The sequence below is a fragment of the Theobroma umbraticum genome, unplaced genomic scaffold (genome assembly GCF_002168275.2).
Source record: "Theobroma umbraticum cultivar Fairchild unplaced genomic scaffold, ASM216827v3 scaffold_1682.0, whole genome shotgun sequence".
NCBI lineage: Eukaryota > Viridiplantae > Streptophyta > Magnoliopsida > Malvales > Malvaceae > Theobroma > Theobroma umbraticum.
In genome coordinates, this window is record NW_018397290.1 from 7,410 (window position 1) to 32,792 (window position 25,383).

A 25,383-nucleotide genomic window follows, 5' to 3' on the forward strand; every position below is an offset into this window, starting at 1 on the left:
AATAAAACTTTGATTGGGCTCATGAACGCAAGCAAGCAATTATCCTTGCGTTTCTTCAGTAATTGAAGGTAAACATTTGGTCAATTTGGGTTTGAAAATTTTAATTAATTAAGTTTGATCGATTCTGTTCGATTATTTCAATTGATTGGACAATGATGAACTTAAAAACAACTTGAATAATTTAGCAATCAATGATAAAGTGTTGAAATTTTATAATTATGAGTTTTGTTCATTGTTAACTCGGAATTCTAAATTGACCACTCCTTTGAAGTTTCAAGCTCCAACTTTCTTTTTCAATTTAAAAACATAACAATTTCGATTATTACAATAAATATTATTCAAAGTTCTAAGATGATTTGATTTATTTCGTTTAGTTGTTGCTTATCTCTATTTATTTTAAAGTATTGAGAAATTTATCAATGTCTTCTAAAGTTTCAATGATTAATATATTAATAATATTTTGCTTGACTACTTCAATACGTTTATCAAATGTCTATAAGTGATAAAAGACAACGGAGTCTGAATTTAAAAATGAATAGTATTAAAATTTTAATCAATTTTTAACTTGCTTTTCAAAAAGAATAATTAGTTTTTATGAGATTTAAGGTTTAATAGATTTTCATATGCATTCTAAAATTTTTATTATATTATTTATAATGTTGAAAACTATTCATTCATAGGTATATTATCAGTTCCTTTGGTTTACGAATAAAGAAAGTGAGAAGATGACGATCGTTGCTTACGACAATGGCTTCCAGTGATGAGTATCGCGTCATAACTTTTGTCCTAAGTCAAACACTTTGCAGAACAAGAAAAAGACAAACAAAAAGATTTGGCGGCTCATATCTTTGGAGTTATTATTATTATTATAAGTTAGGATTTGTATAGATCTAATGATCCCTCCAGATGATTTTAAAGACAAGCTCTCACGTTGATTTAATTCAATGAAAATTTTATAAAATTTTCATTTAATATTTGCGTGTTAAGCTTTCAATTCGGTTTTATAAAACATCTTATGACATATAAATAATTATTTTTAACAATATCAAAATCAAATCGTATAGTCCCATTCATACACTTTCGTTTAAAAAAAAGATTTGTTTAATTGAATTTTATTTATGTTTAGTTACACAAATTCTTTTGCTTTAAACTTATACGTGCACTGCCTTTCTCTACAAATATAGTGGTCTAACCTAGGCATAGGCTTGCATAACGATTGGGTTTCTATTTGGACACAAGATAGCATTCTTAGGCCCGGACCCAAGAAAGGTACAAGCCCAATGTCTTGATCTGAATGTGGTTCAGGAGTTAGGTCAATAACCGGCCCAACATTTGCTTTTCATCATCTAGATTTCTTCAATTTTATTTTCATTTTATTTTCAAAAAATTAAGAATAAAATACATGTATTTTTACTTAAAACCTTTATTTGTGAATTGCACTTAAACATATTTAATTTAAAATCGATTGGTAATACATGGATAGGTTCAATTAAAATTTATTTTTATGAGAAGAAATTCATAGAGAAAAAAAGTTTCCTTAAAATCAAATATGTTTGCAGTTGCGTTTAAAATGATTCTAGCTATTCACTATTTCTTTTTACTAATTTATTATAATTGGTTACCCAAAAAGAGGTTAGAATAGGAAGCCAATTAGCATTGTTTTTAAGTAATCAAGGATTTCGTCTTCAATTATTTTGGATATTGAAATCAATTAATATTTTTATCTCACTAATACTTAAAATTTTTTTATTAAAAAGAGAAAAATATCAACCAAATCGATGGACAATGAATAGATTTAGTGAACTTAAAAAACAGTTTCAATAATATATCAATCATGATAAAGACTAGTTAATTTTATAATTGTGAGTGGGTTCATGCTGTTCTTTTGGAATGTCAATTTGCTCACTGATCCTTTGAAGTTTGAAGTTTCAACTTTCTCTTTCAATTTGAAAATGCAACTGTTTGATTATTATAATAAACATTAGTTTTCAAAGGTTGGAGATAATTATGAATTATTTAATCTATTTTTTTAATATTTTTTTGAAATGTAATCTATTTTCTTTAAGTGTTGCTTGCAATACAAAGTTTTTCTTCAACTAATTAATTACATTTGACATGAGTATTATGTCAATAACTTTTGTCACACTTAAAGTTTGAACATCACATTATAAAAGAATAATAGGATGGGCATTTAAAAAAGTTCTTAAATTATTTTTAAAAATTTAAATAAATTTATATTCGTTTATTATATTTATTCAATTTTGTATCTTTTTATTTTAAATCAAATAAACTTTTGTATTTTTTATTTTAAGTAAAATAAGTTTTTATTATTAATGATTGATTTTTTTTTATAGAATGGCAGAATATTTATTAATGAAGAATAGAGTCACAGAAAGGAAAGTATGGACTCTATGGGGCAAACATAATACAAACAAGACAAAAGGAAATCAAGCTGCTTAGAAACAAAAGAAAACAAAAAAGCAAAAGCACAAAACAATTTTCACAAAAACAAAGCAAGAGAACGCATAAAAATTAGTCAAAAAACATAAAGAAAATAAACTTTCTATATATACGTTACATAACACTAATAAAACAGATTAACATATTATAATGAATAATGACACGACACAACACATTAATGTAATATGATAATATGATTATATAGTATTTTTCATTTATATAACAACAATATGTGAGCATAATTGTCAAATAACATTTGGAATAATAATAATTAATTATATTAATTAAAGAAAACAACAACAACAACACAAGCAGCACACAGTTAGGTGATGAAAAACCTAGTAATAATAGCACAATAATCATCTAATTTATTAATCACTACAGTTTCTCTACGTCAACCCAAATAGCATGACCGAACAGGGGGAACATGTTTCTCTCAACTTTGATTCTGTACTCAGCTCCACTACCTTGGTCCTCCTCCTTGTAGAAATGAACCTTATCATTGATTCCAAGACCTTTCGTGCGAACAAACTGGAGCCAGCCCGAAGATAGATAAGGTTTTGGATGATTACCCGTCAACCGAGTTGAGCAGCGGAACCGCCACACTCCTCCACTTGAATCCTTCACCAGAAAGTCCACATAATGATAACCTTCTCTACCCTTGGCAAACCCTAATTGCGGTAAAGACCCAGTTGGGACTGCCAACCTTTTCTCGATGTCCGTCTGAGTAAGCGACTTTGTGAAGATCAGGTGCATTATTGACAAGCTATATATGCAATATGGAGAGGTTTTTCAGTTGTTTCTGTATGGAAGGCTTTGAGAAGAAGTTTGTTGGCTAGGTATTGGTGCGTTTACCCTTAATATCTGATAAAAGTTTTAAGCTTTCAGCTGCTATAAAGAACCCCCGCCGATGATGAGCTCAACAACAACAGAATTAATCTAACATTTAACTTGAAATATAAAAAGAATTAGGTGGTTAATTTGTTGTGTGTACTAAGTTGGAATAGTCGACTTGAGTTACTAAATAATTATGTGTTTCCAAATATGCAGATAAGGTACAACTTTTCTCTTTATTTTGTTGCATGATAATTTTATATTTCTTACAAATTACGTGTTCGTATGTGAATGTCACATTCTTACACATGATACGAGTATACATGCATGTGCATGAATATATGCATACACATGTAATTTCTTTATTTTATTACATGTCACACGTATCTCAGACAATAAAAAAAGCATAGAAGTGTCATTATAACCCTCAGAGAAAACCAGCCAGCAGTTCTCTCTCCAAACAGCACAGATCAACCAAGGATATACATTCTTAATTTGCTGCTAACTAGCAGCTATAGTCAACTTGGAAAGGTACAAATCATGCAAACATATGCCAATAGAACCTGCAGGTCATCACATTCTTACAAAATCAACCTTCCATGGCTACCACCAAGTACAAAACATTGTATCCCTATCCACTCCAAATTTGGCTAAAAAATCCACTATTGAATTGGCCTTCCGAGTTAAAGAATTTTATTATAAATATTATGTAAGTGATAAATTTAAAATTTTATATGAAAAATTATTAAAACGTAATCAAATAAAATCATGAATTTATATATTTAAAATTTTATTCATATAATAAAAAAATAAAAATTGAAAAATTTGGAGATGATGGCTTCACCACCCACCACCACCTTGTCTCCACCATTATTTAGGTAATAATAATAACACTATCTTTACAAAGCAAATGTAAAAATCAAATAAATAATTATTTCTTTCTTGTGAGATATAAAATTAAATAATTAATCTACTGTTATGAGATAAAACATGGTTACCAACATTATTGATGCACTAATCAGACTTCATATCCATAAATCGGATATTAATTTTTAGATTTGAGAATTAATTTACTTGACAATTGGCCTTTTAGAGTTAGCATTTTGGATTCTTCTATTGAGCTTTTGACTGAAAAGTATTTGGATTAAATTTTTTTCCTTCTTTTTTGTTGGTTTTATTTATTTACTTTGTTTTTGCTGACAATTTTTGTTAATATAAAAATTAACAACTTGATTTAGCTAGAGGCAACACGTGACCAACAGGATGCGGATGGACTTTTTAAAGTTGGTGAGGTTATTTTGGACATGAGTAGACGTCGAGATTAAAATAAGGAGGAATGCTGGAGAAAGAAGAGAAGCGGGAGGACTGAGCAGAGGAGAGGGACAAGGGAGAAGAGAGACGAGAGAGGAAAGAAGGGCAGAGGCAGAGAGCCGTGAAACCGGTTCCGGCAACGGCAGAGAAGGGGAGGAGAGATGGAGGGAAAAGGGAAGAGAGAGAGAGTGCACTCTAAGTAACCACACATATTATATAAAAGAAAGAAGTAAAAGAATAGAGATGGACCCAAAGAGAATCGATGCCGGGAACAATGCAACTCCGATCAACAACTGATTGGCATTCGGTTTCTGCAATTGGTTAAATAAGTTGTCTTAAGGGTCAGCTCTCAATCGCTCTATTAACCTTTCTTTCATCGCTCTGGAGCTTGTATTTTGCTCTTCATTCTGCTTATTTTCCTTGCAGTTCTTACTCTGTTCACAACTCTATCCTACCAACTCCACTGATTTCTTTGAAAATGTCCAACTTTGAAGCTAAGAACTTCTTCAAAGTTTACCTCCCGAGATACAGCTTTGAAAGAATGGTAACTCTTCCTCAATATCTCTCTCAAAGATTCAGTTTTTGTCATCTGGGTCTTTTAGTTCAAGCTTTAATTTGTTCAAGTTTCTTCCTTTCTTTGAACATTTTCCTTGTTTTGGTTCTTTCATTTTGCATTTGGCTTGTACATATGAAAAAAGTTGAAGTTGTACCATTTTTGGTTCATGGGTTAAAAAAAATATAATGTCAAGAATGTGATGAGATATAGTGGTTATGTCTTGCTATTGGACTCTAGTTTGTATAGACATGTCAGAAGATAATATAGACAAGGTTCCTGGGTTTTCCCCATCTGTTTTTTGTGGGATTTAAAAAGATAGATGTAAGGGTGCTTCAATGCGGTGGACCTAAGTTCTCCACTCATTGCAGAAGACAAGTGCTAGCTAGCAAGTCAGAGAGAAAAACACAGATTTTCTTTACAGCACATGTTAGTGTAAGTTTAAAAGAAATGAAAGGAATATGTTTATGCAGTTTGTGTTACTTAACTTTGTTTTGCTTACTTAATTGATTTATGCCTGATATCTAGCTGCATTTTGTAATTGTAGTCCATCCCACCTACTGCTGTGGTGTGTTCAAATGGATTGGTGCCTATGCCTGCAACAGCCACTTTTAGAAATTGCAAAGGGCAATGCTGGCATGTGGAGGTGAACAAATGTGATGGCAGAATGTTTTTTGAGAAGGGTTGGAGGAGATTCATTGATGATAACTCCATAAAGGAAGAAGATATTTTAGTTTTCAGTTATGTTGGATGTTCTGTGTTCGATGTGAAAGTATATGGGTTTGATGGATGTGAGAAGAGTGTTTCATATCTAGTTGAGGAGGGAGAAAGTGGGGAAGAACAAGGACAAGAAGATGATGAAGAAGAAGATTATAACTATCAGGAAGAAGGAGAAGATAGTGTACTGGAGATGGATGATGATGATGATGATTATGGCTATCTGGAAGAAGGAGAAGACAGTGAGCTGGAGATGGAGAAAGAGGAGGAAAATGAAGAAGTATTGGATACTTTAACCAATAGAGGATGCCAGAGAAATATCAATAAAAGAAACAGTGGTAACTATAATTTTTGTATGCGAGTGCATGTGTGGTGTGTATGTGAAATTGTTACATATGCATGCCATCTCCTTCACTCATGGCTCATAAAATGATGCATGTTTGTTATGTGCCAAAACATAACCCTCAATTTTATTCGGTTTAGGGCGGCATGAGGGTTTAGCTGCTGTGAATGATGAAGAAACTACCTCTATGGAGGTTGAATATGAGGAGCTTAATCCAGAAAGATATGTCCACGAATTGAATCCTTATTTTGTGGCAAGGAGAAGACTGGGGAGGTGGAATGAATTGGTATGGTCTTTTATTCCTGTTCCTTGTTATCTTTGACCACATTTTAGGTTGAGCAAGTCCTTTTAGGAAATACAGCACTGGACCTTCCATAGTCCGCATATCTATTTACATGATAAAATTAGAATATGTTCCTTGCATTTGATGTACATTTATTTTAAGCTATTAACATTGGGAATATGGGATTGGTAACGTTGCTACTAAGAAAGTAGAAACTATTTACATAGTTACCTTTTACGACAATTGTCCCTGCGTTGATTAATGTTGATTAATGCTGCTTGGCTGTTAGATATTTCTCCATTACTTTGATTAACTGTTTTCTAATATTATGTTTTCACATGCTTCAATGCCAAGAATGCTAGTTAGCTTGTCCGGAATGTTTTCTACTAACTTCTGGCTATATTCTTTGCGTGGATCTCAGTATGTTCCAAGTACTGTAATAAGAGATTATGATCTGATTCTGGAGGACGAGCAGGAAATTACCTTTCTTGACCCATATGATCGGAAAAAGATTGGAAAGGTTCGCAAATGGAAGGATCGTCGAACATGCATAATGGGATGGAGAAGTGTCTGCAATCGAAACAGAGTCAATCGGGAGCGTGATGTATGTATCTGTGAATTCCTGCTTGACAATGAAAATGGACAAAAACCCAAGTTCATGAGAGTTCACATTATCCGTGGGAAACATACTAAATCCCAGAAGCCAACCTTGAAGCACTACCAAAAGAAACACAGCGACAAGACATTGCCAGGTCCGTCCAGTTGTTCAAATATAGTTTGTATTTAAGGTGTAACACCGGGATACATGTCCTTGAATTCAACCTGATATACGTTCTTGTAAAGGTTTAACGCTTTTTTACAGCAATGAAGTCCAAGATGCTTCTAGTTTAACTATTCAGTTCTCATGGTCGTGGATCAAACGGACCAACCTTTCAGAGTTTTGTCTCTAAGCTCTCTTGCCAAAAGGCTGATATAGAACATCGGAAGGGCCATGAAGAACAGTCCCAGTTTATATTTGCGGGCTTTTGTAGGTCAGAAAGTGGAAGGCCCAATTGCTTGGTGGCCCGATTTTTTAATTTTCGAAGCTATGGGTTGGGCCGATATATCATTTTAAATGTTACGTAAAACCGGTAAATCAGTCAAAATGTCTCATTAAATATTATTTCCTTCTCATTATATTTGTGATTTATTTATTTTTTTATCAAATAAATTCAATTTTAATCATTAATTTAATAAAATTATAAAGTTATAAAATTTGTAAAAATAAAATTTACAAATTTTGAATTTCAAACTATGCAAAGTATATTCCTTTTGAAATTTTAATTTTATAGGATATTTAAAAAATAATGATCAAAATTATGTTTGCTTGATAAACAATATTAAAGAAAGAAAAATAAAATGAGACATACATACATATCCAATAAACAAATATCTTATAATATACGTGTTATTGAGTTTATGACAGAAAATAAAAGAAAATATGTAAACTTTGAAAGAAGATGAGTTAAAAATGACCATATTTAACATTTTCGAATTTGACTTAATGATAAAATGTATAAATCTTCAACATAAAAATTTCTAAAAATCGATAAAAAATTACACTATCCATATATGCATTGATTTAATGATAGTGAAAGTATATCAATTCCAATGCTGTAGATTGGTTTGAGTCAGTGGCCAAGCTTCACTGGCATCCCCGAGCATCTCAAATTTCTTTTGGTCAGAATTTAAAGGTGCACAATCTTTGTTCTCTCCCCAGGCTATAAGCTAACCTAATCTCTCTTCCCAACCATATATCCACACAGCACCTTATCCATCATCTCTCCCCACATACAAATTAAACCCCATTTTTTATTGCTCGGCAACTTTTGTTTTCCATAAGTTGTAAGCCTTCTCTTTCTTTGTATAGCAATGGCGACAACCTCAGCTACACTCTCCCCTGTCACACTTGCTGCTGCCACTGTTACCAGTCCCAGGAGGAGAACGAGCGTTAATGTGAATTACATATCAGGGCTGAATGCTTTCGGTGGGCTAAAGGCTCACAACAATGTGGTCTCACTAGGCCTGCCGGTTTGCACCGAGCAATCTTTTGCAAAGGTTGTGAGCTCACTCAGAGCTCCATCGAAGGAGAAAGGTGGTGGTGCCCTCTCTACAACCTGCAACGCAGTTGATGAGATTTTCAGGATTGCAGCAATCATGAATGGCCTTGTTCTCGTAGGGGTTGCTGTGGGGTTTGTTCTTCTCCGAATTGAAGCATCTTTGGAAGAGGCTGATTGAGAATTTTAGAAAGTTTTAGTTTGCTTCTTTCATGTATGTCTGCTTTTCTTTAGCAAACTTGTTCTTTTAATTTTCTTTCATTCCTCCATTGATGTGGAACTTAATTTGTTTTCAATTCCCCAAACCAAATTAGTATCTTGGGTTGCTATTTTTGGAAAATATATCAGATAAATTAACAAAGACAATTTCTGTTTAATCCTTGTCAATTCTAATTATGTTGGAGACAAGTAGTTGCCTAAGTATTTTTTTCCTGATTTCAACAACTAAAAAGAAAAAAAGAAGAACAAAATGACTCTTCAAGAAGTGGACAAAACAAACTTGCAGAATTCTTTTATATTGTTACTATATAACTGGAAATTGCCACCAGTCCACCAACTCTAACGAAAAAAGGGAATTGCCACCCCGGTCATAATTAGTAATGCAATCTTGAACTGTCTTATTTAGATAATTTCTAGTTCCTTAGTTTAAAATCTGTTCAATCAAACAATCTTTTCCACTACAAGAAAAAAACACTTTGAATCTTACATTGGTCCTCCCCACAATCTATAATAATTAAGTATACTGCCATAGCAGAATAAATGCGGAGTCAGAGTCCTCTTCATCTCCCTCCATTGACAGCAAGGTCTGGAAAGAGATTTGGGGATTGAAAGTTCCCAACAAAATAAAGAATTTCTTGTGGAGAATCATGTATACACACTCATTAGCTTACTAGTAACAATTTCTAGAGGAAAAGGGTACTAGCTAGGCCATTCTCAGTATCCTATAATAAAGCCAGTGAAATGGTGGCGCCTATAATCCGTCTGACTGGAGAGGAGTATGGTGGAGGCTGTTTTAGGCTCAATTTTGACAAAGAAAAAGTGAGAACTTTTTATGGTTGGCTGCTAGAAATATTTGGCTCAGTAAAATTTGCAGATAAGGACAAAGATTCAAGTAGCTTACGCTTGTTGGTTTAATTTGGAAAAGCTGGTGCAAAGGTTTTTTTGACAGGAAGCCTGAGTAAATATTCATAGTTCAATTGCTAGGATAAGAGCCACAGTAGATGAGTTAGCTAAAGTTTGAAGAGGAGAAATCCTGTCTTTGAAAATTGCTCATGTAAGAATAAAGAGGCGAAGCGTGCAGTTGACAGCTAGGCTATGCTTTCAGCATGGTGGCAGCCTTTTCTGTCAATTATCTATGTTAAACTCTTTGTAAAGCTTAGCCTGTATTATTGGATGTTTTTAACAGCTGTCTCATTTTGACTTGTATGCTGGTAGAACTGGGTGATCGCACCCTGCCGGTACCTCATTGCTGCTTTAAGCAGATTATTACTGAAAAATACTATATTGGCTGAGCCAAACACGAAGAATAAAGGGGCAGAGAACAAGTGGTGCTGTCCGAATCAAGCTGCATAGTAAAAACTTTTGATGGTGCTTTTGGTTCAAAGTCGAGGTGTGATAGCTGGGAACTGCCGAGGTAAACTCATGGAAAAGAAATTAAAAGCAGATGATGTATTGGTTGCTGAAAATAGAGCTTTGAAAAGAAGGTGGAGAATCAGCTTTAAAGAGGAAAGTTTGAAAATGTTTGTCTTTGAAACTGATGCCAAGATTGCGGCTCGACGAATACCTCCTATCAGGATAAACTAAAGCATTGGAAGATTGCTCCCACTTTTTGAGAGATTTCTCAATTAAGCTTAGAGAGCAAACTGCTAGTCAAAGCTGCAGTTGGTAAACGATGGAACATGGCTGGCAAAATTGGCTGCCGATTGGCTTGTGAAGCAGTCAAAAAAGGGATGTGCTGTGCTCTCAAGTGTGAGTCAACAGAAACCCCAACCATCGTTGGTTCTCATTTTCAACAGAGATGGCTTCCTGGTAGTTTTGACCACCCCATTTTTCCCTTTTTTTGTTCAAGCATTGGGTTCACTGTGCCTATCAATAAAAGCTCTTCCTTGTTTCTTGGCCACTAAAGAAAATATCTTGGCGTCGGTTCCTCTCGACCAATCAGGATCCGGATGATGTTGGAACACATCCAAATGCATCAACTCATGATGATCTGAATGAACCAATCAAATCCATTTTAAGTCTAGGTCCATGGCTATCTTATATAATCAATATCGTTGACAAAAGAAACTCATAAAGGAAACCTTGTAACACTTTTCTTTCCAAGCTTTCATGCATGCACATTGCCGTTTATAGCCGAAATTAATTTTAGTCAGGGTTTCACACAGGACAATATTGAGGTCTTTGCAATCCCAATGTGAACACCTAAAGCTTAATTTCTTACTACAGATTTCAATAATGTCCGAAAAGAAATTTGGCAGACTGTTCAATGAACAATAAACAAAGATAAATATAGTACATATGATTAGAGAATTAAGAACCATTTGCACTCAACGTTAATGTAGCCTCGGTGGTTATCGGATTTTAGTCAATTTAGAATTGGTTTCATCATATATATTAATATTAATCCATCATTTGTACTCCGGCAGCCATGGCAGCCATTTTCGAGGGACAAAAAAACAGCCAAAATATGGAAAATTCGAACCAATATTGGTTCTATACCTTCTTCAGCCACAACCCCAAGTTGGTAGAAAGAAAGAAAGAAAGAACTCTCAGGCCATCAAATTTGATTCATGCTGCAACTTCAAGGATAGAAGCCAAGGGAGGGGTTCATGTTCCGGGTAATTGCAAGAAGAAACTATTTGCCAAGTCCATTCTAACATGACAAGCAACTGAAGACCACAGGAGTCAGCAATGAAGGTTAACTTACGTCATAGACGTTTCGTGGGGGAGAAAAGAAACCAACAGAACATCTAAAAAAACGTGGGACTACAGCTGAGAAATTTGGCATCGTTGTCCTTTTATTCCACATTTGAATAGTAGGTGAGGTTAGAACTTTTTATAAAATTCAAAGCATGGATTTATATTTATTTATTTTATATTTTATCAAAATTAAATTAAAATAATTTAATCTTGACAAAGAGATAATATTAATTTTTTATACTAGACTCCAATATTACATGCAAGTTTAAAAGTGTAGAGGTTTATAAAAGACCCTAAGTCTTATAATGGGTGATTAAGGCTAAATCTCTTCTGTTGTTTACAATAATATGAAGAAAACTCTAATGCAGTGAATCATTATAATTAATCTAATTAAAGTATTATTTTTTTTATTAAATCATATATCGAAAAGCAGGAATGCTTATTATTTTAAATCCCTGTAGATGTTATTAGTAAAAATTTATTATAGATAAAGTCTGACATGTGATGCGACCTTGTTCCCGATATTTTCCTCGTTCAGTTTCAATCAAGCTATACATTTTGCTATAAATTCCAAAAGGATATTTGCAGTTTCAACCTTGCAATTGGTTCCATCTCAATTAATCACCATGGAATTCTCCATACAGTTGCAAGAACAGATCATTTTTGGACTTCTTTTCGCTACAATTATCTTCATCTTTGGGGCTATAGTCAGAGTCAAAGGCAACAAGAAACAACATAAACGACCACCGGAGCCGGCCGGAGCTAGGCCGCTGCTTGGTCACCTTCATTTTTTTGGAAAGGACCAGCTGATACATAGAAAACTTGGGGCCTTGGCTGACGAGTATGGACCTGCTTACTTGATCCGCCTCGGAATCCATCGAACACTAGTTGTGAGTGGCTGGGAAGTTATAAAAGAATGCTTCACTACCAACGACAAGGTCTTTCCCACACGCCCAAGAACCTTAGCCGCGAAGCTTATGGGCTATGACCATGCCTTGATGGGTTCAGCTCCTTATGGACCCTACTGGCGCCACACAAGGAAAATTGCTACGGTTGAGCTCCTCTCTAATCGTCGACTCGAGTTACTCAAGCATGTCCGGGAAGCAGAAATCAACTATCTTCTTAAAGAGTTATACGAGGAATCTGTGAAAAGTGGGGGCGTTGCTGTGGTGCAAATGAGGGAGAAGTTTTCGGACTTGGCAATGAATGTCATAGTGAAGATGATGACTGGAAAAAGATATGGTGGCCCTGATGGAAGAAATGACGAGGAATCCAAGCGATGCCAGAAGGCCTTGAACGAATTCTTTTACCTGGCGGGGTTATTCACGGTTTCAGATGCAGCTCCTGCTCTTGGCTGGATTGATGTTCTGACAGGAACCATAAGCAAATTCAAAAGGACAGCAAAGGAGTTGGATTATGTGCTTGGAAGCTGGGTGAACGAACATCGCGAAAGGAGGCTCGCAGGGGATACCAAAGGCGACAAAGACTTCATCGATGTCATGCTGTCTATCTTGGATGATGGCAAGACTTCAGCTAAAGAGGCAGATATTACTATCAAGGCTACTTGTCAGGTACATGTTGATGCTCAAATTCTGATAAAATTTTCATTAATTAGCTATTTGGATTCAGAACCGAAATGCCAAAGGAGAATTTGGGCTCGAAGAAGTCTAGCTGCAGATGCAGACTTAGCAAATTTTCCTTCCTGGCCTTCACAATGAAACAAAACTATGCTGATGATCATGCAAATTTGATTGCAGAGTCTTCTCTTAGGTGGAAACGACACCACTGTGCTTACACTTACATGGGCACTATCCTCGCTATTGAACAACCGCCATGCGCTAAAGAAGGCTCAGGACGAACTTGAAACCCAGGTAGGAAGGGATCGGCAAGTGGAGGAGTCAGACATGAAAAACCTCCCATACTTGCATGCCATTGTTAAGGAAGCATTGAGATTATACCCAGCCGCGCCTCTCTCAGCACCACGAGAAGCCATGGAGGACTGTACCGTAGCGGGTTTCCATGTGCCAGCAGGCACTCGCCTTCTGGTCAACCTGTGGAAGATGATGCGAGACCCCAGTGTTTGGGAAAAGCCTTCAGAATTTGTGCCCGAGCGGTTCCTTAACGAACATGCCAAGTTTGATGTGAGGGGTCAGGATTTTGAGTTTACTCCATTCGGTACTGGGAGAAGGATGTGTCCAGGTGTCACTTTTGCGCTCCAAATCCTGCACTTAACGTTGGCTCGGCTGATTCATGGATTCGAATTGGGGACGGTCTCAGATAAACCAGTCGACATGACTGAAAGCCCTGCACTAACTCTCGCTAAAGCTACACCATTAGAGGTCACAGTTACCCCAAGGTTATCTTCCAATCTCTATGCGTGTTGATCAACGCTGGAGAGAGAAATCATTGCTTCCCGAGATGCGGCATGTTCACCCCATTTTCTTCCATACATTTGATCAATAAGGATGGCATATTAGTGCAAAATACCCTTACTTTGGGTTATGGAAACTAATAAATTATGTTTGCTTCCGATTATATCTGTATTTGGGTGTTGATCTTCTGTTTAGTTGTCTAGCTAGTTTAGGTTGCTTTGAGCTGAGACCCCTTATCTGTTCTAGTATTTCCGGAGTTGTGCTTTCCTTGCTTTCTTTGAGAAGGGATGCCTGGTGATTCAGGACATTGTCCTCACGACTTTATGATTATGGGTTATCTCTTTAGGTACGCTCTGATCCCTTACGAACGTTTGCATTGGTTTCTGCCTGCCTAGTGTAAAGGTAGGCGTTCATGTCGCATTGGGAACTTACTAGGCAATAATCTTTAAGTCATATTCCATGAAAATGCTTGCCAATATCCTGTTTCCTTGGTAACTATACTTCTACTTGGTTTCTAGTAAGAAATGCTAAAAAAAAATGGGTTTTCTTCGTTTGTTGATTTACAGTTAAGAATTTGAATTAAAGTTAACGCACACCTACCCACTAATTATGGGCCTTTGATGCATATATTCAACAACCATATCAATAATCTTAACTTTAGTCAATTGTTGACGTGATTGTGCATAGAAAATTGTATATAAAGCAGATGTTTAGTCGATTTTGAGTTAGTAAAGAATTCAATCCATTCTTCATGAGAGCTTTAATTAATTGAGTTTGGAATAAGATAGGGTTGTTAGGACTTTAATTAATTCCCTTGCTTCAACAAAAAGAAAAGATGTATGGAGCCAAAAATAATCATACAAGGAAGTTTCTGTGCAGGCACTTCCTTGTTAAAATCAGTTAAATTGTTACTTTAATTGACTATTTATTAACTTCTTTTGCTATACTTTTGTACAACTTTCGGGCTAGCTATATATTTACCGTTAATTGACTATTTATTAACTTATTTTTGAAGTCTTTCAATTTGTCCGTACATCATGCTAGTCGACTACCCTCCATAATTTTGCACTTAATTGACTATTCAATCGAATTTAATCGATAAATTCTTTTAATTCTTTATTTCTCTTCGCAAAATATTCCAACAGTCGATAACCTGTGGAAGCTGCAGCATGACCACAGAATTTGGCAAAAGCCTTTTAGAGTTCCAGCCTCACGGGTTCCTCAATGAACAATACAAATTTTGCTGCAAGGGCCGGGGTCAAGATTTCGAGTGTATACCATTTGCTTCTGGTACAATAAGGATGTGTCCAGGTATCTCTTTTGCAGCTTCAAGTCCTGCACTTAGCATTGGCTCTGCTGCGTTAGTGAAAGCCCTGAGGTTATGTCTTATTGCAAAGTTATTTTTTGATCGTTGGGACGTTGTGAAAGATATCAATCATGACGAGATTGAAAATTTCATTAAAATGAATCATCAATTTTGATAAGTTTAAAAACTTAAAAATAAAAAATAATCAAAATCCTATTTTGATTGATTAGGCTAAAGATGTTAAAATCCTCTTAAGAGTTTAGAGAAATAAGTATTTTTGTTTAAAAAAATATTATTTATTAACTTTCAACTTGAATTATGTTATAACTAAGTTTAAAGGTCCTGTTGTTGGCCCACATCTTAATACAATTGGAATAGTTAATAAAATATTTAAACAAAATATAACATGATTAATCTAATTAAATAATAATTCTTAAAAGTATTAAAATCTAAATAAAAAAATCCTAATTTAAATAGAATAAAGAAAATAAAATCCTAAATCAATTAAAATTAACAAAGACTAAATTAAATAAAGTATTCCAACTCTATGGGTATTAGTTAAGGCTAGAAAAAAGTAAAAGCTTCATGGATGCCACATGTTCAATTATTAGGTATATTATTTATGCTAAATGCTTATGCTGTCAGCCGATCAGCTAATTACTATCGATTCATCGTATCAGCTAATTCAGTTAGACTGTTCCTCATTTTCCAGCTGAAAGGAAAGGTATTGCAAGTTAAGCATTGCTTTCTAGCCTTCAGATCTGCCACATCTGACTCAAACTGACTGATCCTTGAAATGCTGTCACCGCTACCTTCATCCAACTGCATAATCCTTCCGTGTGGAAACAATTAGGAGCTCATAGCATAAAATGTTCATAAAGATTTCATTCTTGAAAGGGTAGAGGACATAGGGGATGGATGCCACAGGGTGATTATGTAACGAAAAGGAAGAGGCAAAAAGGACAGAAAAGAGTAGTCCCGAATATTGCTAGGAAAGTTCAATTGTAAGTGAAAGGTATAGTAGCTATTGGACCACGTTTTATTAAATTAAATACTAGTATATGGATAGAACTTGCCGAGCTTAAATTAACGCCTCCAATTTTGTTTTTATTCGAGATTTTTTTAGTCAGGGAAAACCCTTTTTTAGCAATAATTTGCAACAGATCCACGAGAGTTTCAGTATCACTGTGAATCTTGCACATTGGTTCATTTCAGTGAAGGCTCACAATGGAATCCTACAAACAATTGCAAGAGCAAAGCTCTTTTGCAATTCTTTTCATCATAATCATCAGCATATTTGTAGTTACCATCCATGTTAAAGGCAAGAAGAAACAGCAGAGGAGACCACCAGAGCCAGCAGGAGCATTACCCTTCCTCGGTCACCTTCATCTCCTTGGAAAAAATCAGCTGCTACATAGAACATTTGGAGATATGGCTGACCAGTATGGACCTGCCTTCTTGGTCCGTCTTGGAATTCATCAAGCTCTTGTTGTTAGTAACAGTGAAGTTGCAAAAGAATGTTTCACAACCAATGATAGGGTCTTCCCTACACGTCCAAAATCTTTAGCCATAAAGCTCATGGGGTATGACCATGGCATGTTAGGCTTCGCTCCTTATGGACCGTATTGGCGCAACATAAGGAAACTGGCAACGGTTGAGCTCCTCTCTAGTCACCGGCTCGAGTTACTCAAGCATGTCCGGGACACAGAAATCAATTGTTTTGTAAAGGAATTATAAGGGCAATCTGTGAAAAGTGGAGGCCTTGCTGTGGTGGAAATGAAGGAAAGGATTGGGGACTTGGCAATGAACATCATAGCGAGGACGGTTGCTGGAAAAAGATATTCTGGTATTGAAGGAAGCTGTGATGATGAATCCAGGCGATGCCAAAAGGCCATGGGTGATTTCTTTTACCTGGCAGGGTTATTCTTCGTTTCAGACGCGGTTCATTTTCTTGGTTGGCTGGATGTCGTGATGGGGCACATAAGCAATGTAAAGAGGACAGCAAAGGAGTTGGATCTTGTGCTTGGAAGCTTGGTAAATGAGCACCGCAGAAGGAGGCTCCAGGAAAGCATCAAAGGGGAACAAGATTTCATTGATGTCATGTTGTCGGTCATGGATGATGGCAACATTCCAACTCAAGAGGCAGATACTACCATCAAGGCTACTTGCCTGGTATGTTATTGTTAATCCAGCTGCTATCAGAATAATAGGCATCATTTGCATAACATCAGTTTGTATTACTTTGGCTAAACTATATGACTGATGATGACTCTCCCAGTCTTTTCACTTACCATCAAAATATAAGTTTCAATGGCTAGTCATGTTAAAAACAGTTGAATCCAGCAATTAAAAGGATTTAACATAGCTAAATATCTGTAACAAGAGTAAATTGCAGAAATCCAGACCTCGTGGTAGTTCTAATCATCAGTCATCAGTTAATCCCTCTTGCTATAAGGGATGTAACATAACTAAATATCTATAACAAGAGTAAATTAATTAACATTACCCTTACCATCAATTTCATTTTCCTTTTCTCAAAATTGTTGTAGCATCAATCAGAAAACAAATAACATTTGAATAGGGAATGCTGATTGCAGAGTCTTCTCTTGGGTGGCAATGATACCAATGTGATGACACTTACATGGGCACTCTCCTTGCTATTGAACAACCGCCATGTGCTAACAAAGGCCCAAGATGAACTTGACATCCCTGTTGGAAAGCATAGGAAAGTGGAAGAGTCAGACATAAACAACTTGGTGTACTTGCAAGCCATTGTCATGGAAACATTGCGGTTACACCCAGCGTTGCCTCTATCAGTACCAAGAGAAGCCATGGAGGACTGCACAATAGCTGGTTTCCACATTCCGGCAGGTACTCGCCTTTTGGTTAACCTATGGAAGTTGCAGCGTGACCCCAGCATTTGGCAAAAGCCTTCCGGATTCCTGCCTGAGAGGTTCCTCAGTGACCATGCTAACTTAGATGCGAGGGGTCAAAATTGTGAGTTTATACCATTTGGTTCTGGTAGAAGGATTTGTCCGGGTATCTCTTTTGCGCTGCAAGTCATGCACTTGCCATTGGCTCGGCTGCTTCATGGATTTGAATGGGGCACAGTCTCGGACACAGCGATTGACATGAGTGAAACCCCTGGATTAACTGTTCCTAAAGCTGCACCATTAGAGGTTACGCTTACCCCACGGTTACCTTCCATGCTCTATGGATGATTCAATATTAAGCAATGGAAAAATCAAAGAAAAAGGTTGCCTTCCAATGCCAAATTACTTGGTTCGCAATTCAAGTATGTTGAATGCAGATGTCTGCCTAAAAGGACTGTCAAATCAATTACTTGTAGTTATTCACAAACATAAAAAATAGAAGTAAAATGTTGTATTTACGTTCTTTATTATCAGTTCATTCTTTTCCAGGGAAAATTTTAGTTGGTTCACTATCATACTTAAAGCTGGTATGTGTGGCAGCCATGAAAGTGAGAGCTTCCTCAGGTAAACATGACCGTGACTGACATAGGAAGCTTGCGATCCTCGTATATTCTGGAATTTTGTCCCAGCAAAAAATTCACAAAGACTAATTACTCTGTTTTGACTTACTCAAGATGATATATTTTTTTTGGTTTCAAGAACAGTTGACATGCTGCAACTATTTAGAACAAGAGCATTTTTTTATTTTGCTTAGCCAAAAGTAGATTTTCATTAATAAACTGCATGAAGCAGAGAATACAAAACGGTGTAGATGCCAGCAACTGGCTGGCAAAGACAGTGACTAGTAACGTCACATAGGAGTTGGCAATGACAAATCCAGAACAAGAGCATCTTAATATTTACTCACTAGTGTAGAAGTTTTCAGGATCAGCCTTCTGATCCAATTTCTTTGTTATTGATGGAGGGTTACATGTAAAATTTACTAACGCCTAAGGATCAGCTCGCTTGAAGCTATCAATAGTTACAGGGACATGACTGCCTTTAACGTGAAGTTGCTCATATTCAGTTGATTGTGCCCCTAGGGAGCATTTTTTGGAGAATTTCAGGCAGGTTAATCCTGTGGATATCAGAATTCCAGAGAGTATCCAACTGAATTGCAAGTTTGCCAATGCTCTGGCCCTCATATCTGCTCCATGTGACTCGCAAGTCACAGCTCCGTGCATGCTGTCACTGCTGCTTTCAGCCAACTGCATAATACATCCTCGTGGAACAAACTCAGGTGTCCACAGCATAAATCCCATGTTCATGAACCAACAACCCTGAAATACAACAGAAATCGAAAGAACAAGAACCGTGGAAAAACTAGTTGGTAGAAGCATTGCTGCTAAAGCTGCCAGGAGAGACACAGACACTATAAGCTGCAAGAGCCAGTGGTAATGACCTTCAAGTCCAACATGATCAGCTGAGTGGAAATGGAGCAAGAAAAGCTCCTGACCAAAAACAGAAGCTACAAGAATTCCCGGAACAGCAGATAGAATCTCAGAGGACTGAGTTAATTCAGCAGAAAGAGTGAAACCTGCAAATATGGCAAGGTGGAGAAACATGCTTGCATGCTCGAAGCTATCGAGTTCAAAAGCAAATCGAAGAGAAGGGTAGTCTAAAATTTGCATGAAAATTGCTAACAGGGAAAAAGACAGGATAAAAATGAGCTCCAAATGTTTGAATCTAGACAGAGGGCCATTGAAGGGGTACCAAAACCTTATTGTAAATTTCGTTGAGCCGTTGAGACAATAGTCTCTGATATTGTTGATGGTGTGCCATAGGCCAAGAAAGGTAAGTGCCAGGCCTGGCACCAAGTGTCCAACAAATGTGCCCATGGAAGCTTCTGTTTCTCAGGTATGGAGGGTCTTGTATCTGCACTTGATCCCAACCAAAACTTAAGTGCCTGAAATACTTGTATATGCATCGTGCTAAAAGTTCATCATGGTGGGTATCATATTCAAATGTTTGGTCATTGGTGCATGATGCGTACGTTTCCACAAACAAAAATGCCAAGAAAAGACAGCCATTTATATTTGAAACCTTTCAAAAGTTGAAGAGAAAGATGATACATCCGTTCGGAAAAGATCAATTGTATACTAAAGTAAAAGTTTGAAGAAGACATTCACTGCTTCACTTCAAGACCACCAAAATTGACATGAGCAGGAGATCAGAGTTGGATACTGGAAAGATCATGATCTAGATCAACTTTTGGAATACGTCAAAGTAACAGGATCAGACGAGCCAAAATGTATCTTTGTTGCTGGTTGTTATAGTTGGCTGCCTGTAAAACCACCAAGACCAAATAAAGAAAGCCTAAATTCGTGCAAGGTACAAAAGCCATGGCCCTTCAGGATTATGAGGGTCAGATGTTTCTTCCAATTACCGTCTAGTGGAGAATGAGATGTCTCCATTATAAAAACCCTGCCAAAAGAAGAACAAAGATGTTTCCACTCAGCCAAGAAATACAATTCTCCACGGGACTTCATCTACTAAGAAGTTAAGTAACGACAATAAAGATTGATAATATTCCAGGTATCCTATCAGGATATTCGAGTGACATTCAGGAGATGTATGTTTCTAGCGGTCCAGGTCCACTATAAAGTTACTAGCAATCCTCTCCCCTGGATAACGAAAGTGTTTACGCAGGGTCTCATGTCGAGTTAATTTGAATATGAATTGTCTAATTATGCAGCAGAGCATGATTCAAGGGGATTAATGCCAAAAGAAAGCAAATTACCAATTTGGGGATGAGAAAAAGAAAGACCCCTTTCAAGCAATGGACTTGCAGCAAAATATGAGGCAAACGATGTTTAGGAGGTGATCCAGGCTCTTCACCGCTTGCTTAAGTACCCAACCAGGGTGGAGAGCTGGAGGTTTTATATTTCAATTCCCCCACTTCCTTTGGATCTGATGCCGGGGAGTTATTGCCAAAATCCCCAACTAACACTAAGGCAAATGGATCAATGGAAGACCATGCAAATCCAACTATAAAATGACCTGTAGATATTATATGTATCAATTGAAAGTATCCTTCAAAATCTGAAATTTTGCATAACAATCTAATTTACAATCACTTCAAATAGCTATCATCAGTCAAATATCAACTCAAGTTTTCCAAATTTCGAATGATACAACCTTGGTATACACATTTACCTCCTTTCTATTTTTGGCCAGAGGTGGTTGCTGTTAACTGGTAAATAAATCAATAATGTGAAAAAAAAAATTCAAGGAAAAGAGTAACAATGCTGAATGAAACCAACATCCGCTTGCACTGTAGTTGAAAAATTATCTGCAAATGACTTGTTGATGCTTGCTCTTTATTAACCGAAGAAGGCAAGCAACTCCGGAGAATAAAGCATGGTTGCTGGTGACTAAGCAGGGAATCAGGCTTCACTTCTGGTTTCATCTCCAGCTCGGAAAGCATTGGCATCAACAAAGCCCATTGCATTGCCCATGTCACAGAAGGGCCCATGCAACGTAGAGATCTGCATTGGTTATTTATATTCCAACAATAAAATGCCAAAGTGTTAGTAAGCCGAAAATGGGTCTAAGCAGATATAAATGTCAGTATATAAGAAGCAAATTTGCCAGCATTAGAATTAGCATGAAAATTTTCCAAAATCAAGCAGTTCAATTGGTGAAAATTCCTTCCAATAAGGTTGTCGCAGCTATGTAATTTTACCATCAGTGGCAGAATGAAATACAGAACAATTGGTTAAACGATGCATCTATCTCATTGGATACTTTGTGTTTAAGCTAGGATATTAATTAATAATCTAAAAAACCTACTAGTGGAGGAAGACCTCCTAGAGTTAAGAGAAATAGAGGTACAGAGAGCCAAAAAAGGATCTTTTGTGTATAATCCTGCATAATCTCAAATGTTATCAGCTCAAGTATGTAGACCAAATAATACAATGCAAGCAAAAGGTCCTAGATTCATGGAGATATATTATTGATCATTAAATAAGAACCTTTATTCCCACAAGAAATTATTGATCATGGACTTGTCTGAAGTAACATGTGTTTGACTTAGGCCAAGCACTTGTTGACTGATTATGCCATCACATTGATTAATTTCCTTGGATCATGCACTAGGATCTTAATAAATCAACAGAGTGGAAGTCTTATCTCATTGCATGAAAACCTAAATTCCTACAAGGAATTATTGATCAAGCACTTGACTGAAGTAAACAAGTGTTTGGACATGTAACAAGCATTGATTTGAATGCACATAAAATTCACATGTCTGAGCATCCTTGCCATCATTCTAAGAATTTGAATATCTTGCACCTATAAAACCCACTACGACTTTGGCTAAAATCAAATAGAGCACAATGAATGGCCACAAATTTAATAACTAAGCCATGTGAAGAAATTAGACAACTGACCTGACATCTCTTCATCTTCATTCTGCATGACCCTACGGGCTTGTTAAACACAGTGCATCATTCAATTGCATGGTTTTGGAGAAACAACCATGCAAACAAGTTATAAACATGCCCACACACCTTTCTTTGTCCTCAGCAAGGGTTACAACTTTCCACAGAGTGATCAATTGTCCCCATCCCCTCAATCAAAGACAAGTAAGTGCTGTCATCAGGGGTAATGCCTTTACTAACCATCTCCTTAAGAAGATCTTCAGCAAGATCTCCTTCCTGGTTTTTGCAAAACCCTTGAATAAGGGCATTATAAGTGAGAAGGGTGGGATTAAAACCTATACTCAACATCTCATCACGAACTCTCAATGCATCCTTCACCTCACCTTTCCTGCTATATCCACTAATTAGAGTGTTGTAACTAATGTGATCAGGTTTAATTCCCCTTCTTTTCATCTCATCAAGAAGCTCACGAGCTTCTTCGACTCTTCCCTTCCTACAATGCCCTTGCATCAAAGTATTGTAAGTCACGTCATCAGGAGAAACATTCAATTTATCCATTTTCTTCAATAATGAAAATGCACGCTCCATATTGCCATTGGCACAGTGACCATCAATCAATGCATTGAACATTACAACATCTACTATGACACCCTTACTCATTATCTTTTCAAACAGGTCATCTGCTTCCTTCATTCTACTCCGTCTACCTAAAACATAAATAAGTGACGTATAAGTTACCTGTGTAGGTTGAATCCCCTTTGCTAACATCTCATCATGAAAACTGAATGCTTTCTTCACATTTCCACACCTGGAGTATCCATTAGTTAAGATGTTATATGTAATCTCATCAGGAACCAACCCCTTTTCTCTCATTTCTTTAACCAAATCATCTGCCTCACCCATTTTACATTCCATAAACAGTGCATGAACTAACAAATTGTAAGTTGAGACAGTTGGTAATATACCCCGCTCAACCATTTCATCTCGATAACTGAATGCCTTTTCCAAACCCCCATAATTGCAATAACCATCAATTAAGGTATTATAAGTGACAGCACTTGGAACCAATCCCATTTCTTTCATCTTCTCAAGCATCTCAGATGCTTCCTCAAGTCTTTTCTCCTTACACATACAACTAATAAGAGAACTATACGTGTAAGAATCCAGCTCAATACCTTTACTTCTCATTGCATTCAAAACCAAACGAGCTCCTTCAACTCTTCCTCTCGAACAATAAGCATGAACTATTGTATTATAAGTAACAACATTCGGTTTAACCCCTAAATTCTCCATGAAATTAATAAATTCTTTTGCTTTCTTCAGCTTCCCTTCCTTGCACAACACATTTATCATTATATTAAACGTGTAAATGCTGGACGTAATCCTCATTTTAAACATCTCAGCGTACAAAACCCAAGCACTCTCAGTTCCATTCAACTTCAAAAACGTACTTAACATATCATTACAAGTCTCGATCTTTGGAATTAAACTCTTGTCTTTCATCATATAAAAACACTCTAATCCTTCGTCAACCCTCTTCATTTCACAACAAGCTCTTATTAACAAATCAAAAAGAATAGTAGTTGAAGTGCCTAACCTGTCACGAGCGAGTGCCAACTCATTGAAAATGATTGTAACACTAGCAATGTCACTAGAAATGGTTTGCTTTAATAGTTGTAAAGTGGGTTTGGGGGATGGGAGACGTGAGGCAACTGCAATGGCAAGGCAACGGGTTTTGACATCGAGCCGATGGAATTCGATGTGCGAAGTGAACTGGAGGGCTAATTCCGGGGTTTTGCAGAGATTAAAGAGGACGGTTGATATAACAGATGGGTTGAGTTCTGGTGATTGGTGTTTGATCAAATGCCACTGAGAAGAGCGGACCGTTTCAATCAAGAGCTCAGGGGATATTTGTGATGATGCAGTTTGGGATTGGTCGGAGTTGACTAGTTGTGAGGTTGAAGCGAAAAGTGCAGAGGAATGGGGAACAACTGTTTTTAGCTCCTTCCGTTTCAAGATCTGAGAGCTGAGGACTTTGTGAGCTTTCATGTTATTGAAGGAGGGAAAAAGTATTTTCAATTGATCTCTAATCGTATAGAGTCGCTGGAAGAAGAGAGAGCTTTAGCCGTAAAGGCCAACGAGAACGACAAGAGGACGACGGCTTTAGGAGGAAGATGACGATGGAGAGCAGAGGAGAATAGGGCTTTAGAAGGGTTTAGTTTTTCATTCTACGTTGTTTTAACTTGGGCCGTAACGTGGCCCCTGCTGCAGCCTATTATGCCCGGCAGGGATTGTTCGGGCTTTGCTGTCCCATAATAATTGGAATGGTAAAAACCGAAAGAGGTAAGAACATATTAATAAAATAATTGATTGGACCAATTAAATTCGATTACTTCAATTTGATCATTTAAATTATATTCATTTTAAACAGATTAAAACATTGATTTTTTTGAATTTATTTAATCAATTTTCAATATTCAAAATTTTAATCAAAATAATTGAAAAAATAAATCATTATAATAATATATTTTTGAAACATATCAAATGTAAATATGTTTAATATTTTCATAAGCTGAGTTCATCTTGATTAAAATACAAAACTTAGTAATTTTATTAAAAGAAATTATTTAAAATACCTATAACCGACATAATTCAATTTCAATTATTTCAATTTTTTAGATATATAACTACTTGAATATATCAAATGCAAATATATTTCATATTTCAATTTTGACCTGGAAGAGCAACCAACCAACCACCAAATTAACTGCATTCACCATCCTTAACCTTTCTTTGAAGGATGATGCATTCAAAGAATGCTGTGACAAAGCTTGT

The 25,383-nt window shown here is 36.4% G+C and overlaps 6 protein-coding genes and 1 pseudogene across 8 annotated transcripts; 5 read left to right on the forward strand and 2 right to left on the reverse strand.

Moving 5' to 3' along the window:
* The first annotated feature begins 4,664 nt into the window (after window positions 1-4,664).
* LOC110428692 (B3 domain-containing protein REM20-like) lies at window positions 4,665-7,669 on the forward strand. 3 transcript variants are annotated; one of them, XM_021444593.1, is made up of 6 exons: window positions 4,665-4,946; window positions 5,032-5,149; window positions 5,706-6,213; window positions 6,359-6,504; window positions 6,923-7,253; window positions 7,345-7,669. In XM_021444593.1, exons 2-6 carry the CDS (start codon window positions 5,084-5,086, stop codon window positions 7,449-7,451), a joined length of 1,158 nt encoding a protein of 385 aa, XP_021300268.1. In that variant the 5' UTR covers window positions 4,665-4,946; window positions 5,032-5,083; the 3' UTR covers window positions 7,452-7,669. The 3 variants fall into 3 exon arrangements, with proteins under 3 accessions (XP_021300268.1, XP_021300270.1, XP_021300269.1); XM_021444595.1 differs by having other exon boundaries at window positions 7,364-7,669; XM_021444594.1 differs by having other exon boundaries at window positions 6,923-7,392.
* Window positions 7,670-8,242: 573 nt separating this feature from the next.
* LOC149526217 (uncharacterized) lies at window positions 8,243-8,974 on the forward strand. Its single transcript, XM_089785696.1, has one exon. The coding sequence runs from the start codon at window positions 8,413-8,415 to the stop codon at window positions 8,776-8,778; it is 366 nt and encodes a 121-aa protein (XP_089641822.1). The 5' UTR covers window positions 8,243-8,412; the 3' UTR covers window positions 8,779-8,974.
* Window positions 8,975-12,068: 3,094 nt separating this feature from the next.
* Window positions 12,069-14,051, forward strand: LOC110428741 (xanthotoxin 5-hydroxylase CYP82C4-like). Its single transcript, XM_021444660.2, has 2 exons — window positions 12,069-13,087; window positions 13,274-14,051. The coding sequence occupies exons 1-2, from the start codon at window positions 12,143-12,145 to the stop codon at window positions 13,898-13,900; spliced, it is 1,572 nt and encodes a 523-aa protein (XP_021300335.2). The 5' UTR covers window positions 12,069-12,142; the 3' UTR covers window positions 13,901-14,051.
* Window positions 14,052-14,388: 337 nt separating this feature from the next.
* On the forward strand, window positions 14,389-18,746 carry LOC110428728 (strychnine-10-hydroxylase-like). Its single transcript, XM_089785672.1, has 2 exons — window positions 14,389-17,366; window positions 17,792-18,746. The coding sequence occupies exons 1-2, from the start codon at window positions 16,971-16,973 to the stop codon at window positions 18,413-18,415; spliced, it is 1,020 nt and encodes a 339-aa protein (XP_089641798.1). The 5' UTR covers window positions 14,389-16,970; the 3' UTR covers window positions 18,416-18,746.
* Window positions 16,422-16,931, forward strand: LOC149526218 (demethylepipodophyllotoxin synthase pseudogene; annotated as a pseudogene).
* Window positions 18,747-18,888: 142 nt separating the features above from the next.
* Window positions 18,889-20,016, reverse strand: LOC110428733 (transmembrane epididymal protein (DUF716)). Its single transcript, XM_021444651.2, has one exon. The coding sequence runs from the start codon at window positions 20,002-20,004 to the stop codon at window positions 19,117-19,119; it is 888 nt and encodes a 295-aa protein (XP_021300326.1). The 5' UTR covers window positions 20,005-20,016; the 3' UTR covers window positions 18,889-19,116.
* Window positions 20,017-21,174: 1,158 nt separating this feature from the next.
* Window positions 21,175-24,758, reverse strand: LOC110428727 (Pentatricopeptide repeat (PPR) superfamily protein). Its single transcript, XM_021444639.2, has 2 exons — window positions 22,558-24,758; window positions 21,175-21,654 (listed from the first exon to the last, which is right to left on the reverse strand). Exon 1 carries the CDS (start codon window positions 24,595-24,597, stop codon window positions 22,690-22,692), a length of 1,908 nt encoding a protein of 635 aa, XP_021300314.1. The 5' UTR covers window positions 24,598-24,758; the 3' UTR covers window positions 21,175-21,654; window positions 22,558-22,689.
* Window positions 24,759-25,383: the final 625 nt, after the last annotated feature.